Source organism: Rosa rugosa, chromosome 7, assembly GCF_958449725.1.
Source record: "Rosa rugosa chromosome 7, drRosRugo1.1, whole genome shotgun sequence".
Taxonomy (NCBI): domain Eukaryota; kingdom Viridiplantae; phylum Streptophyta; class Magnoliopsida; order Rosales; family Rosaceae; genus Rosa; species Rosa rugosa.
Window position 1 is genome coordinate 13,028,076 of NC_084826.1, and position 15,905 is coordinate 13,043,980.

General features: G+C 39.8%; 3 protein-coding genes across 3 annotated transcripts; 1 reads left to right on the forward strand and 2 right to left on the reverse strand.

The window, feature by feature from the left end:
* Positions 1-1,696: 1,696 nt before the first annotated feature.
* LOC133719720 (CASP-like protein 5A1) lies at positions 1,697-5,222 on the reverse strand. The gene is made up of 3 exons (XM_062145890.1): positions 4,652-5,222; positions 4,423-4,555; positions 1,697-2,167 (listed from the first exon to the last, which is right to left on the reverse strand). The coding sequence occupies exons 1-3, from the start codon at positions 4,855-4,857 to the stop codon at positions 1,976-1,978; spliced, it is 531 nt and encodes a 176-aa protein (XP_062001874.1). The 5' UTR covers positions 4,858-5,222; the 3' UTR covers positions 1,697-1,975.
* Positions 5,223-5,766: 544 nt separating this feature from the next.
* On the forward strand, positions 5,767-9,643 carry LOC133722605 (uncharacterized). The gene is made up of 4 exons (XM_062149480.1): positions 5,767-6,297; positions 6,994-8,063; positions 8,290-8,951; positions 9,175-9,643. Exons 1-4 carry the CDS (start codon positions 6,257-6,259, stop codon positions 9,235-9,237), a joined length of 1,836 nt encoding a protein of 611 aa, XP_062005464.1. The 5' UTR covers positions 5,767-6,256; the 3' UTR covers positions 9,238-9,643.
* Positions 9,644-10,079: 436 nt separating this feature from the next.
* LOC133722869 (uncharacterized) lies at positions 10,080-11,059 on the reverse strand. Its single transcript, XM_062149728.1, has 4 exons — positions 11,039-11,059; positions 10,658-10,927; positions 10,317-10,567; positions 10,080-10,215 (listed from the first exon to the last, which is right to left on the reverse strand). Exons 1-4 carry the CDS (start codon positions 11,057-11,059, stop codon positions 10,080-10,082), a joined length of 678 nt encoding a protein of 225 aa, XP_062005712.1.
* Positions 11,060-15,905: the final 4,846 nt, after the last annotated feature.

Genomic DNA, 15,905 nt, shown 5'->3' on the forward strand with positions numbered 1-15,905 from the left:
TAGATAGGCATATATCTCGGTATTTATTCAACACATCTATTTCCTTCTGAAATCTTCTGAAAAAGAAATAGCATTACATATTAATCAGGATAACAGAGTTTATATTTTTTTATTAGAACTAGTTTGAAGATCTGGTGATTGATGAGCTCTTAGCATCCGAAGAGTCAGTCCTCAATTCGTGGAGAAATCTTGTAACTGTCTGAACAACTACTTCATTGTGTTCCTGATGAGCCGCAGCGGTGGGGGTGTTTATAGAATTCTGATGCATAAACCAGACAAACGTAATCATACATTTGCATATATATGCAGATAAAAAATTAAAAATAAAATGTAATAAGATACCCCGCGGCCCTTAGAAGGTTTGGTCTTGGAATTCATTATCTCCATCAGTTCGTCAAACTGAAATAACAAAATTATAAGCTCAACAGATATATCTAATCAATTTAGACATTTAAGACATGTATAAGTGACATAAGTGTTTACTAAGAAATATAGAATAACAACATTGCTTTAATGAAGAATGTCTAATCATGAAAAGCATTTGCAATATTGCTATTTGATGACTCATCCCGAAATTTGAACCTGGATTGTCATGTGTTATAACTTATAAGTTTACTTGTTTAAGGTCAATGATGATACATTTAATCAAATTATCATTGAATTAAAACATAAAATATATTGCAAACTACAGCCCCAATATACACCTTGAAAATTGAGAGTTGAGTGGGGGATGGGTCTCAAGACTTCATTATGCAACCAAGTCTTGAAACCATACTAGAAGATGGTTAAATCCTAAAAGCATAAATGATGAGCAACCAGACCAACAAGCAAAAATAGATGATTGAAGCATTGCGTACTACCTGGCTTACAATTTTGTTGCAAGTCCTTGCATACCGATAGAGCCTCTTTTCCTCCTCGTCTTCCTTGTTAGACATACTCAACTCTCAAAGCCCTTAAACCCTTCAAACTTTGGGACAATTTGTTGAAGATAACTAGAAAGATTGGGTCATATATAGATGGCTCAAGGTGCTCAAGGAGCTGGGTTTATAAAGCTTACAAGGTCATGCTTTCCTTGAATTCGATATGGCCGTTGCCAACAGTCTTGACTCTTCAAAACGGCTATAGAAAAAGGGGATGAGAAAACGATTATCTTCTCCTCCATCTCTTCTTCCCTGTGCGTTCGGACGCTAATCTCGTGTTAAGGAAAGGAAGAATTCAACTGCAGGAGTAAAACACTTGCCATAAAAACATGAATTCTAACGATACATTTCCCATCAATTCTAGTCAAGTAACACTAACAACTTACCATGAATTCTAAGGTTGTTTTGGTTCAGTTACAATAAACTTATTGACTTCTTTTTGTTGTGGACTTCTTTTTGCTGGGTTTGCCACCATTACCAATTTGAGACAACAGTATGATCATATGGCACTTGACCTATTCAGTGCCTTACATGGACAATGGAAAATGATTCAGGCATACAGCAGCAAAATTGACTATGCAATTCTTGAATGAATCATGATTATTTCATCAGTTCAAAAACTGTTGCATTTTTGAAGCCTAAATTCCATGAAAATGACAGAAAAGGTTCCAACACTTTTCTCAATTTTAACCAGAGAGCTGATGGCATGTGCTTAAGCGGTTAAGCCTAGACCGCATGAATTTCTTAAGCTGCTTTAACAGGTCATGCAAAGAGCATTTGTTCCTCATAGAGGATCTAGTAGGTTTTTTCATGACCTTTTAACACCAATAGGGAATCCTGTTGCAAAGGAGAGCGAATCCGAAATTATACATATCTCCTTAATTGTTGTTATTTAATCTTCTGAAATGTTGTTGTATCTCAATAATCCCTGGAAAAATATTTCTATGTACAGAAAAGGAGCAAAAATCCTTGTAGAAGCACTGCCATTTAAAAATGGGTGAACTTTGAGAACATAATGAGATTCAGCTCTCTGACGAATTCTCCTGTCACAAGTTTCACCGGGAAGCCAGCGACCAAAAGTTTAAAAGAAAGGATGGTGACACAACAAACCAACTGATAAAAGCCATAGCTGTGGCAGATTCAAACCTTTTGCAATGGTTCACAGCACATCTGTTAAGATCATTGGCAATGAGGACAGTAATTCCAGCAGAAGCGCATGCGGCAGCAAATGTAAGAGTGGAAGTGATCTGCATGGAAAAGAAAAACAACTATTATATGCTTGACCTGATGATGCAATGATTTAGGTCTAAATAAAAGGGTTTTCATCCACCTCAAGAAGCACAACCATATAAACTTCCAAACAGTGAATGTTTGCAGAACCATATTAACAGCATCAGTAATAAAAGAATGAAAGACCAATATTTAAGCTAATGGGGATTAGCTTCAGACCAAAAAAAAAAAAAAAAAAAGCTGACTCCCATTAGAATTTGAATTTTAGGGCTACATATCAAAGTTGGCAAAACCCAAATCTATGCCACATGCCGTAAATGGTGGGTGGCTATTGACTGATACTTAATCTAGTATTCCTTGCAAGACAAAATCAGTAAGCTAAGGACACAATTCTGTATCAAGTGGGATATTAAAAGTGACCATCTGTTTCCTCACCCAACAGTCAGACTCTCCCTCCCGCCTCTCCTCCCCCTCTCCTCTCTAGTTATTTCTTTGTTTCTCGTATCATTTTTTTCTAGCATCTCCTCATTCTTCTCCATCTGACTTGCATCTGCTCCTTTTAAACAATTAAATCTTACAAATTTAAGCTTGGCATTTGATCATATTAGCAGAGAAGTTAGCTGTTCAAGTCTGAGTAAAATTGAGGTGTTCAGTTTAGGTGAGAGTGTGTACACTAAAGTGAGCATCTGCACTCTGCGCAACTGTCTTCCTCTGTGTTTAGCACCACTTCTTTTTCATTTTAAATCCCCAAAACCTACTTTGCGGATCCAGGCTTCAAACAGGAGTCCTGCTGAACCCTACAGTCTTTGGGAGACAGGAAACTCTAGCAAATAGCCAGGTAGAGAAGATGAGGTGAGGTGGGGGGTTCATGCACATGTACCAGTACATTGGAAACTTCTATGAGACACTTTGAACTGGAGATTAGGTTTCATAATAAGTGACCAATGACTAAGTGGAGTCATATATCCAATACCAGAGGGTGCTACCACCTTGAATAACTGAAAGATCAAAGCAGGCAAGGGAATGTTCTGAATCAAGACAACCACAGAAGAAAAGATGCTCATCAAAGTCTCATCAACAAGCAACATGGGACAAATTTAAGACACTTTTGTTGAGAAGAAACAATAGGATACTGATATTTCCATAATATTTCTTTGTTGCGGAAAATCAAAACCACATCCTACAACTAGTATTTCAAATCTAACATAAGAAGAATAACTCTGTCCATATGTTGACAGTTGCTGTTGTATAAGGGTTGGCCAAATCCAACCTTGTTTCCTTGTAAAAGAAAGGTCACCAGTACAAGTTATTTGGCTGCTAAGCCTACTATAAGGCTGATTATGAAAGAGTTGCCATATGGGCTTGTGAGCTACTAAGAATGCATTTAGCCAGTGCTGAGATAGTAACAGACAACTGACAGTAAGACTATCAACTACAAAAGTGGAGCAGGAAAAAAATCACAAGAAAGTATGTGGTTTGATTCATTTTTGACCACGTAAATATACTGCAAAGATTAATCAGTGGTTAGTGTAGCTTCATTATTCACGCATGGATCAACCATGTAGATGAACATTATCATTTTGTGAACAGATATAGGAAGACACATCAAACGGCAGATTTGTTCACAAAAGGACACAACATTATCTAGTCCATAAGACTCTCAGTGTGACGAACAGAGCAAGTAAGGTAGAGTCAGTGGTGAGGGCAACTGTTAATAGCCATCAATCTCTCTCTCTTTCCCAAATCATCAAGACTTCTCTCTGTTTATCGGTTTATCTATTTCTTGAACTCTGCTTCATGCTTATCCATATGAGTTGCAAGCATGCACCCACTCTCAACCAAGGAAATTTAAGGTTGGCAGGGAACTCTGATTGACTAGACATAGATATAAAGATAGTCCAGCACTTACTCTCGATGAAGAAGAGAAGTGAATGAAAGTGTGAGTGTCTTAGCTTTTGTGTTTATTGTACATGTGCATTTGTAAGTTATTTTTGTTTGACATGGACTTTCAAGCAACCCCGAATAAGCGAATTCTAATGAGAACAATCGTATATGTATAACTGGGTAAGGTACATATTAACAAAAGCTAGTTCACCAAATAGATTGAAAGATCACCATTACCTACAGCTAGTATAGCTTCAAACAACCAGCCAATTTAACAGACTACAGCTACATTTCACATGGAAACTAAGCAGCTAATCAACAACAATAGCAAATTAATTTACTAACAAGTTTTTGAAAATGTAAATAACAAGTTTGATTCTCATCTTACCCCATCTCCAATGGTGAAGAAACAAATAACGTTGCAGTTTCGCAGACTCCGCCGCACCGAAATCGCATACAAATCAACAATCGCCAGTGACAAGCTCCACACACATTGCAAGCTCACAGCAGCAACAAGGTAGCTGACATAAAACACAAAACCACACCAACAATCAAAAGACTTAAACTTCAAACCAAAAATCGAAAAACCAAGAATCCCCAAAAGCATCAAGCATTACCAAAACGCAGTGACAGACGGAAAATCATTGGTGGAGGCCATGACGGCGAGCGAGACTCCGGCGAAGACGAGCTGGCAAAGACGGAGAGCGAGGCCTCCGGCGGTGCCGGGCATGCCCTGAACGTCCTTCATCCTGACTCTGAGGGCCGCCACGTCAATCAGCGGTGGAGCCTCCACCGGGTGGACCGACGGACGGCTCACGCTCATTTTTTGGCGGCCAACTAAATACTCTCACTCTGATCTTACCCCATTAAAGACTTCAGCTTTTGAGCTCAATTGGACAGTTGGGTTTGTTGGGTGCTTGATTCTTGAAACGAATTGAAAGGAAAAGCAGAGCTAAGAAGAAGAGGAAGGGCTTAGTGAGCAATGAGAATTGGAATTGTGAGGTAAAAGAAATGGTTTTATGAGTCATGAGTGGCGTGCCGTGGTGAGTGAGGGAACCGACTGTGACTCGGCGCTTTTTGGTGTTCTCTTTTCGCTGAGCACCAATTGGAGTGGGGCAGAGATTCTTCTCTTTTAAATTGAGCAGACGTTACCATACAAATTCCAGAGCACTCATGTCCTCCATTACTTGGACCGTTCGTTCGTTATTAATTAACGAAACGTCTTTAGCAGAACCTTTTAACTAGAAAATTGGGGCTAATGCAGAGTCTAAAATGAATCAACCCAGGTGCGTTGCATGCATCTGTGATTATTCAAAGTTCGGTTCTCACTATCAGAACTAAAGCTTAATTCTCACTAATACTAAGAAAGAATCAGTAACTTTTGGTGTTAGCGGAGTTTGGTTGGTAGGACGATTGTGGAATGAGTTGGGAAGTCGGTTCATGTGACCGGGGATTCTCTTCTTTCGTCTCTGTCATAGACCAACTTCAATGTGCGGAATTTGGGAGGAGAATTTATCCTCAATACTTGAATAAAAAATTAAATGAGTCATTAAATCTCATATGCAAATGAGAGAGTCTTATTTACCTACTCAATTAATTTCTTACTCAATTGTGTTCATCTGCCATTAGAGCGATTGAGAATAATGAGGCAAAGGTTGTATCCCACTTGGATTATAGAGTCCCGTAAGTGATATACTGATATTTAAGTGATATCCAAAATATCTTTAAAATTAGGGAAAATGATCATTTACCCAATTTTTGGGTCATTTAACCCCATTTACCCAAACAGTCTAAGAGATTCCCCACTTAATCAACAGTTTTCATTTTTAAACCCCAATTACCCAATCTTTTCCTCACGTGCCTGTTTTATCCAAATTTGCTGACCCTTTTGCCCCTCTATAACTGAAACGCTTTCAAATTGTAACAGAAACGTGATTTAGGGAGCGAAGCTCTCCGAGTTTAGAGAGAGAGAGAGAATCGGCCGGGATTGTAGAGAGAGAAGCTCCCTGGTTTTTGATAGTGGAGCTGTATCATTTTAGAGAGGGAGAGAGAGAGAGAGAGGAGCCGTGCGATTTCAAATTCTGGAGAGAGAAGCTCCCTGGTTCCGGCGTGCGTAGCTCTCCGGCGATTTCAGTGTGGGAAGCTCTCCGGCGATTTGTATTTAGAGCTGGTGGTAGAGGATTTGCGAAGCCTAGAGAGAGAATATCTGCTGCTATTTTCAAATGGAGCGAGGTCGAGATGCTCTGTGTGTTCCTCCACTGCGGTTTGTTTTTTTTTTCTTTAGCTCTATCTAATCTGTTTGAGTTTTAGCTCGATTTAATCTGTTTAACTAACAGATCTTCTTGTGTACGAATTGTTGTGTTATTTTCGAACTGAATTTTCTGAATCAGAGATTCGTGTTATGTTTGTTTTGGTTTTGAATTGTTGTTGCAGTTTTGTTATGAATTTCCAGGTGTTTTTTAGTGCATTGTGTTAGTTTTGATTTTCTGTATTAATTTCGTGTTTTTATTGGTGAATTCATGATTGGATGAGGGTTTGAGCTGTTTCCGAGGTGATCTGGTAGCTCTGATTAAATTTTTGGGAGGCAGTAATATTTTTACTGGGGGGCAGTAATGTGTGTTCAATGATATTTTAGTATCTATAATTGTTGCCTGCTGATCTTTTATTTGAATTCATTTCAATTTATTACATTTTCGAAATTGTTTTTGCTGTTTTGACTACATTATTGGGGACCAGTAGTATGTGTATTGGGGGGCAGTAATGTTTTTATGTGATATTAAATCGCTGTAATTGTTGTCTAGGTATCCTTTTCATTATTTTAAAAGTAATTTGGTACTTCTGCTATTTCGTTGTGGTAGTTTTGATTAAATCATTGGGGGGCACATCTCAATTTAATGGGGGGCAGTAACATGTGATGTAGGTTTAATAATAGATTCGTTCGGTTGTGTTTTCTTCGCAGGTCTATGGTTGATCCTCTGGTTGCTAGGTGCCTTTACTCTGGCAAAGGTTATATGATTCCTTTGAATCAATGCATGAGCTACTCTGAGTTGTATGAAGACATTTTCCGTACATTCCAGTTTTTGCCAAGTGATATTATTGAGCTTCAGTATTCAGTTCCAGGTTGTGAAGTTTGTTTTCTTCGTAACGATCGTGATTTCCAGATGCTGTTTTGCTCTGCTAGAATACATAGGTTAGAGTGTGTCGATATTTCAGTTTTAAAGATTGGGGGAGGTTGTAGGAGAACTTGTTCTGTGGATAGTGGGTCGGAAGTGATTGATGAAGATGATTATTTGGGTGATGCATTCAGGACTGAAGTTCACAAGACGTATTTGTCTGATGAGTGGAGTTCTTATATTCATCATGTCGGGGATAAGTTTCATGGTGCCGCTGAGCTCCGTGAGAAGCTCAGGAAGTATGCAATTGCAGTTGGTTTCGAGTTTGTTTTGCTGAGAAATGATTTGGACCGTATTCATGCAGTCTGTGCAAATGTTGGAACCGAAGGATGTGATTGGCATCTTCGTGCTTTTTCATCATCTGCCAATGGTTGCCTTTACATAACAGAGTTGAATAATATTCACACTTGCAAGGGTGTAGTTAGGACTCAAAAGCACAAGCTTTTGGGATCCAAGGTTGTCAAGACTTGCATTGCTGCTGATGTTAGCTATAATCTTTCATTGACGCCAAGGGAAATTATGAGCAAGTTCAAATCAACTTATGGGTTTGATATTTCCTACAAGGTTGCCTTGAAAGCAAAGCATCGGGCTAAGGAAGCGATTTATGGTTCCGATGCAGACACGTTTAGCAAGTTATCTTGGTATAAGGAAGCTGTTTTGCAGAGTAATCCCGGCTCTTCTTTTGTGTTGGAAGTTGAACCATCGACAAATCGTTTTCAGAGGCTTTTCGTAGCTTATGGAGGTTGTGTAGAAGGGTTTCAATTCTGTTTGCCTGTGTTGTATGTTGATGGAACGTTTGGTAAGAGCATTTACAAGGGGCAGATTCTGTCTGCAACTGGAAGGAATGGGAATCAAGGTAACTGTATTGTTTATTGCCCCCCCTACATTTATTATTGGCCCCCAGTAATATTGGCTTTTGTTATAGTTTCATCTGTGTGCTTAATATTTCTTGTTCTAGTTTCTTTCATTGTGAGAGATATCATTTTTACATTGCTGTGCGACGCTGTGATAGGTTCCTGCCGTTCAATATCAACATTATTGGCCCCCAGTAGACTGATTTTCCTGTGATCTGGTTTATGCAGGTTTCTACCCTCTAGCCATATGTTTTTGTGATTCTGAGACAGATGCAAACTGGACATTCTTTTTCAAGCATTTGAAGAGTCTGCTTGAACCTCAAGGAAGAGTTATCACATTTATTAGTGATCGGGGTGTTGGATTGTTGAGTGCTTTCGATAAGGTATTTGCTGGTAATCCTCATCTGTTTTGTTACAAGCACTTGGTGGCGAACCTTGCCGGTAAATATAGGGGTAAAGGTAATTCAAAATTGATTGAAGATGTTAAGCAGAAGTTTTTTAAGGTTGCATATTCCTCTACTGAGAAGGAATACCGTTTCAATTTGCGGTTGCTTAGAGCAGTTGGTGGTGCCGATATTATTGACCCTTTTCTTGCTGAATTGCCTGTGGAAAATTGGTGCCGTGCATTTTATACTAGTTGCCGATATGGAATTATGGCTAATGGGATTGCTGAATCATTTAACTCTTGGATTGCAATTGAGCGTTTGATGCCAGTCTATTGTATGCTGGACCAGACAAGAATTAAACAAATGGAGATGGCCGGTAAGAGGAGGGAAGAGGCAGAACGTTGGACCACAGAACTAACTCCCAAAATGGAGGAAAGATTGAAGGAGCAAATGGAGAAATCTCGTCGTTTTAGTGTCCATTATTCTAGCCCTGGAGTTTATGAGGTTCGATCTGACTTTTCATATGTAGTCAACATCTCCGATCATTCATGTTCATGTGTGAAATGGCAGATTAATTGTTTTCCTTGTCCTCACGGCCTTGCTGCATTACAGGCTGCTTCTGTAAATGTATATGATTATATTGATAAGTACTTTCAGGTTGATATGTTCAAGAAGAGCTACAGTTTTCCTATCTGTCCGATAACCAATGTTGATATGTCTTCTTCAGAATCTGCTTCTGAATGTATATTACCTCCCCTTTCGAAGAGGCCCCCCGGGAGGCCTAGGGTGAAGCGGTTCAAGTCGGTTGGAGAGGCTGAAAAGAAGCTGATTCGTTGTGGTCGTTGTGGCAAAATGGGCACTCATAACAAGTTGAGCTGCACTGAACCTCTCGTTCAGTAGTAGTATATGTTTCTGTAAAGAGTCGTTACGTTTTGAATTTGTCTACTGGGGGGCAGTAATTGGTTTATTGGGGGCCAGTAATTGTGTATATTCAGGCACTAATAATCATTTTTCTTTTAATATGTCAGATTCTTACAGTTGGGATGATTAAAAGATTTTTTACACAGCTGAATTTAAATTTTCCAACAGGTTTAATGCTTACAGGTGGTTTCTGGGGGCCAGTAAACATATTAGTGCCCCCCAGTAAACACATCAATTCAAGGACTCCTTGTATATTCAGGCTCAAACAAGCATTATTCTTTTCGGAATACAGAATTATACGTTTGGCTTCTTTGCAGTTGCTTTTAGATAGTTTAAGTCAATTTTCCAACAGGTTTAGCTGTTTTTAGTGCTTACAGTAGGGTTGTCTTTACAGTCAATTTTCCAAAAGATGACATCTACTTATTTGAAACCCTGTTCAAATGTTGCCAACTGAGTGACTTCTGGACATCTACTGGGGATATTAGTGGGGCCCAATAGTATTCTGACCTACAAACAACAAATTACTGGGAGGTAGTAACATGTCTACTTTGGATCATTTTGTGTAAGGTGCATGCTTCTAATTGAAGTCAGCCCAATAATGCAGTTCATTTCACCATAGTTTCAAGATAAGGCTAGTACGAGAACTTTACAATCCCTACTCTTCGGATACAAAATCTACATTTCTAAATATGTTATATCTTATCTCGCTCCTCACTTTCTGCCCAATAGTAGGTGCATGAACCTCTCAAGCAATCTCTTCCTCATGTTGTCCCCGCCTTCCTTGGTTGGTTCTATGCCATTTACTATGCTCTCCATGTAATGGAGCATAAAGGGCCCGCAATCACCACTGTAAAAAAGTAAAAATAATTTATGTTTATGAATGTAGGCAGCAACGACAAATCTTACACAACTATTATGACAAATATTAGGTTGCTTTAATTTACTTACGATGATGTGTTCTGTTGCGGGCAGTCAAAGTCTTCAAAGAGTTCATAGTCTGTCTCCACAACGTTATTCTGTAAGATCCAGTTTCTGGTTTGTTTTTCCTCCTCGGTCATTGCTTCTTCAACAATAATCAGGTTTTCCTTATCATCTTCGCCTTTGCATTTTTCTCGAGTGATATTTGGATCTTGGCTTTCGCCCCGTATTCTCATCTTAGTCAAGTTCACAACATGTATGAATTTCTGTATGTGCTTTACCTGTTTTTTGCAGACATGGAATTTTAGTTCAACAAAAGCATGATAACAGTATGGAAAACATAAATCTGTATTTGTGGAATTACTACATACCACTCTTGCTGCATTCAGTTGGTACTTCTCCTCATTGGTGAATTCATTGATTGGTGGCCTCAATGAATTCATATGTGTGAACCTCCTTGTTTCATTGTCAATTACCAGCAATGTGTAGTGCATGCTTGTTGTGTGGTGAATTGGTACTAGCACCTTTTTGAAACGGAAGACTGACCACAGGGGTTCATAAATCATTGTCTCGACACCACACTCAAAAGGTCTAGTGTCCTCATCTTGTTCTTTGGTCTGTTCATACTTTATAGCATAGTACTGCATACAGAACGTAACCAAGTTAATTCAAGGTCAAACTAAAAAATTTTGGGTAATAATCCTTTCCTGACTACAATAAAACACATTACTGGGGGGCAAAAATGTGCCTACTGGCCCCCAATAGACCGACATATACCACTTGATTTACATCCAATACGAAAGAAATAAACAGAACATCTTCAAAACACAAAATGATATATATTCAGTGCCAAAAATTGGGGAATGATCACTCTACTGCCCCCCAGTAGAATGATTACTTCCCCCCAATAAACACAAATTGTATGCCATAATTTAGACTAATACACAATGTTGCTTTCCAAAAAACACAGAATTCAATGTGTTTGGTTTAGGCTACTTACCCCTGCGTCGACTGTGAGGAATCCCACTTGCGCATTTAGCTTTTCTGCATCAGACTTCAACAAGTCCATATAAACGCTGATCACCTGCAATTGGGTCATTGGATCTTTCATCAGAACATTAAAGGTGAACAATAGTAAGGAAAATTGAGTGAAATACGCATTTTACTGGGGGGCAGTAATCATTGTCCTGGGGGGCAGTAAATCATTAAATGGAGCCTTTCATTGAAAGACTTACATCAGTTTCGATGTCCCCCTCTTGGATGATTACTCTTAGGTCGTGCTTGGTGATCCGGCGTAGAAGATCAATGCTGGTCCAGTTTTCGGTCCTATTCAAACAAAACCATTTGATTCCAATGCAGATTTTATCAATATGATAAACAGAAATTGAATTGTTGTACCCATTTTAAACCAGGCTGTGTACTTACGTGTCTTTCACAGCAACGTTGAAGAAGTCTCTATAGTGCCTTGCCACTGCCGGGTCCAGTGTCCTCCATGTTGGCTTATCGCATTTAACACCCTTGATCTTGATATTGTTCAACATTTTTCTCTGGGCTTGCTGCATGATTCCTGCTTTCTTAGGTGCAGCTCTCTTCGTAATTTTTGCTTCTTCCGGAGTGTCGTACTCCCACTCCTCCTCTCTAGCCTTCTTGGCAGCCCTCCGGTATGTCTTCACGTTCTTCACTATAGAATGTATCTCCGGAGTTTTCTTCTGTGGTTCCTGGTTGGCTGGGGTCCCTTCCCTCGGTTTTTCCTTTCCCATTACTCCCATCGCTTCCTTCTCAGCAATAATCCTTATGATGTTATCGAGCTGTTCATCTTCCTCTTCATTCCCATGTACTTGTTGCCCCGGTTGTAAACGGCTTTCATCTTGTTGTCCAGGTATTTCCTCTGCAATAGGAAACGCTGACGTCACCGTGTCCGTCGACTTTCCCACACTGGCTGCATAATGGGTCTCCTCTCCTACGCTTTGTCCAAAGTTTGGATTTTCATCCTCAACTTCATCTTGGGGGACCACTTTCGGCATGAAAGGAACTATCTCAAGTTGTTTTTGTGGTGGGGGGACCTCTCCTTTCTCCTTTTCAAGCCGGATGTACAACGCCCTGATGAGGTTATTTTTTGCCCTCTTTTCAATTTCCAGCTCTTTAATCCTCTCATCGGCAACCTTTAGTTTGACCCATAGATCTTTGTTCTGTGCATTCAGTTCCTCGTTTGCTTTGGCAAGCCTTCCTAGCTTTGCCTCCATTTCTTTGGTGGGCTTTGACTCACCAATTGCTGCTTCCATCTCCCTGATTAGTTCCTTGATATTCCCCGTCAGCCTTTCATTTTGTTCCTCTTCCGTTTGGCTTGCCTGGGGCACCTGCCAAAATTTGAACCAAAACCTGTAAGTTATTGGTCCCCCATAATGTGTTTACTGGGGGCCAGTAATAATATTATTGCCCCCCAGTAGACTACCATAGAAGCTCATATTTCATTTTAAACAAGCCAATTTTTTAACATTAACAAACAAACATCAGTTATTCATGTCATAGGCTTAGTTTAAGGTATAATTGAACATGTGTCAACAAATTACTGGGTCCCAATAATGTATCTATTGCAACCCAATTTCTGGCAACAGACAAGCTCAGTTGAGCCACTCACCCAGTTGTCAAAGTTTGGTGTGTCCTGCACCTCATCACCCATCTCGAGGTCTTCCAGTCCAATTTTCCCTTGCCACGGTCCAGCTTTTATCAGATCCTGTTACATTTAACAAGTCAGTAATGTGTAGTAAACATTGGAAAGAACATAGATGTAATGTTTTTGTAATTTGCTTACCACGGCTAAGTTCTCGTTCCTGTACAGCTGTTCCAGGCTAAATATTTCCTTTATCGACCATCGGATGAATCGTGGAGTTTCATTCTGCTTTCCAAGTATCCAGGTCTTTGCCCTGGTCTTCTCAAGGAACCAGTAATATATGAGAAGAAGGCATCCATTCAAAACAGATGGACTGTTCCTCCTATACTTTTGTAGCCCTTCCATCAAGAAGTTCAGAATTAATCTTGGCCAGTTGTACATGTTTATCTTCTCAATCCGTTCACATACGGCGACCATATCCCATGTGATCTGAGCACCGGTTCGGGTGAAAAAGAATGTGCTGAATAGATATGTGATCATTAGCACGGCTATCTTCCTGGCATCTTTCTCTTTTGCCGGCTTTGTCAACTCAGTTACCAAATACGATTCCACCTTTGTTCTGAGGACAGCATGCGTCTTTAAAGGGCTGCCAAAAATTGGAGAGTCTTCCATCTCTTCCCTCACCACCCTCCTGTTCACATTGAACACTTCTCCTTCGGCCGGGAGGTGAAATAAAGTCGTGATATCCTCCTCCGTTATTTCCATAACAACATCCCCAAACTTCCACTTGTTGTCTGTGCGGTCGAAGTGCCTCATGAGTATCTCCAGGTCCGCTTCATGCTTGTGTAGCTGGATCTCGGTTATCTTGTCCTGCCAGAACGGTTCCATCATTTCTCCAAAGTCTGTACCCTTCAAAATCTCCTTTGTCTTGTCTGGTATTCTATCCTTGTGTGCATTGACCATTCTCCAGAATGCACTGAGCGTGCACTTCTGTTGCTTCCATTCAATCTTTGCTTTTTGGGTCTCACTTTTCTGCTCTTCCTTCTTGATTTCAGCTTTCTTTTTCTTCTTGGCCTTCTTCCTCTTTGTTTTTTCTTCTTCTGAATCCTCTTCCTCTTGAACAGGTTTCCTTTTTGGTTGTTGTCTTGTTTTGATTACGAACCTCTTCGTTGTCTGTTCACCTTCTGATTCGGATTCTTCTTCTGATTGTCGTCCTGAATCTTCATTCACTTCTTCTTCAGCAGATTCTTGATCAGAATGATGTTCTGCCTGTTGTCGCTTCCTCTTTCTGATGTCGTCAAATTTTTTTTGCAGGGTTTGGTTAAACGTTGTATCAGTGCAGTTATCTGAACTCTCTGAACTCCTGTCATCTTCTTCTGAGTCACTCATTATGGTGAATCTTGGTCTACCCATTCTACACCAAAACAAAACCAACATGATCATTCTAAAATAGTAAAGAAAATGGTTCTGACCCCGTATGCAGACATTATTGGGGAGTAGTAATGTGTTTACTGCCTCCCACTACACCATCAGAAATTTCACCAGATTCAAAGATTCACAGTGTATTGCACATTATCACAAAGAAAAACAAAACACAATGATCATTCTATAATCAACAAGAGATGATGACTGTCTTCTGAGGAAGACATTATTGGAGGGAAGTAATGTGTCTACTGCCCCCCACTAAACCACCAGAAATTGCAACAGATTCAAGTATTCACAGTGTATTGCACATCATCACAAAGAAACACAATATTTGTTTTAGAATCAACAAGAGATGATGACTGTCTTCTGAGGAAGACAGAATTGGGGGGGAAGTAATGAGTCTACTGCCCCCACTAAACCACCAGAAATTGCAACAGATTCAAGTATTCACATACTGCACCCCAATATCTGTCTACTGCCCCCCACTAGACTGACACAAACCTCACACTTTCCATCAAACATTACACCGGTTCCTATATTTCGCTGTTTATAGAATTTATTCACACTCAAAGCAACAGTTAATGTCTAAAAACCAACATTATGATGGTCAATAATATCTCTACTGCCCCCCAGTAGACTGACACAAACCACACAATTTTGTTTCCTTTATCGACTACTGCAGTTTAACACTACATTTACTGTGGAATATCAGTTTCAGTCCGTCAATAAATAAAGCAGTCATCGTTCGCCCCCAATACAAAGTCTACTGGGGGGCACTAATGTTACGACTTTTATGGTTATGACCCCAGAATAGGCGTTCAATAACACCTCATTTTCTCTAAATGAATCGACAAGCAACATTCGTATCAGATTTTCTCAGTGAGGATACCAGACACCCTATATTTTCACCGATTCTGGAACTTGCAAAGTCGTTCGAGAAATTTCACAGAAATGTAACCAAAATGAAACTTCAAATTACTTTAAACGTAAGATTTTGTAATAGGTTCTTCAGAAAACATGTAAAAACTGGAAAACGGAGTCGGAAATTGTGTTTTTACCTGTTTAGATATCTTCGAAGCCGAAGAAGGGAAAAAAATTGCCGGACCTTGAAGCGTCGTCGCCGTAGAACGGTCAGAATCCAGGTGAGAGCGAGAGAGAGAGGGAGAGATAGTGAAAGAGGGAGTGAGGCAGAGAGAGAAAACGAATCGGTTACGGAGGGAGGAAGAGATTTGACCCAGATTGACGCTTGATAGAGATGGGTAACTGACGAGTCGTGCGGTTTTAGTGTAGTGGCACTACCGTAATAACAATTTCATCCGGAGCCTAGATGAGTCATGACACAGTAGAATTGGGTAAGTGGGCACAAACAGTTAAAGGTGGAGTGATTGGGCAAATATTAGGTTAAAAATGGGTAACTGGTCTCAGCCCCTTAAAATTAGTTTTAAGTACCCACTGCTCGATATTTTCTTGTTTCTAAATGCAAAACTAAAATTTCAAACTTTCGGTCAAACTAGCTCCATTATGGGCCTTAGCTTTTTCTGTATGGGTTGGACCTGGCCCAATAGAGATGTAATATGCTAAAC

What these genes read in the sequence shown, in the direction of transcription:
- LOC133719720 (XM_062145890.1), bottom strand. Translation starts at nt 4,857, where the DNA reads ATGAGCGTGAGCCGTCCGTCGGTCCACCCGGTGGAGGCTCCACCGCTG. An exon ending in CCGTCTGTCACTGCGTTTTG is followed by an intron (nt 4,556 to 4,651) that starts GTAATGCTTGAT and finishes GTTTTATGTCAG; the next exon opens with CTACCTTGTTGCTGCTGTGA. An exon ending in TCTTCACCATTGGAGATGGG is followed by an intron (nt 2,168 to 4,422) that starts GTAAGATGAGAA and finishes TTTTCCATGCAG; the next exon opens with ATCACTTCCACTCTTACATT.
- LOC133722605 (XM_062149480.1), top strand. Translation starts at nt 6,257, where the DNA reads ATGGAGCGAGGTCGAGATGCTCTGTGTGTTCCTCCACTGCG. An exon ending in CTGTGTGTTCCTCCACTGCG is followed by an intron (nt 6,298 to 6,993) that starts GTTTGTTTTTTT and finishes TTTTCTTCGCAG; the next exon opens with GTCTATGGTTGATCCTCTGG. An exon ending in TGGAAGGAATGGGAATCAAG is followed by an intron (nt 8,064 to 8,289) that starts GTAACTGTATTG and finishes TGGTTTATGCAG; the next exon opens with GTTTCTACCCTCTAGCCATA.
- LOC133722869 (XM_062149728.1), bottom strand. Translation starts at nt 11,059, where the DNA reads ATGTCGGTCTATTGGGGGCCA. An exon ending in TGTCGGTCTATTGGGGGCCA is followed by an intron (nt 10,928 to 11,038) that starts GTAGGCACATTT and finishes TTCTGTATGCAG; the next exon opens with TACTATGCTATAAAGTATGA. An exon ending in AACTGAATGCAGCAAGAGTG is followed by an intron (nt 10,568 to 10,657) that starts GTATGTAGTAAT and finishes TGCAAAAAACAG; the next exon opens with GTAAAGCACATACAGAAATT.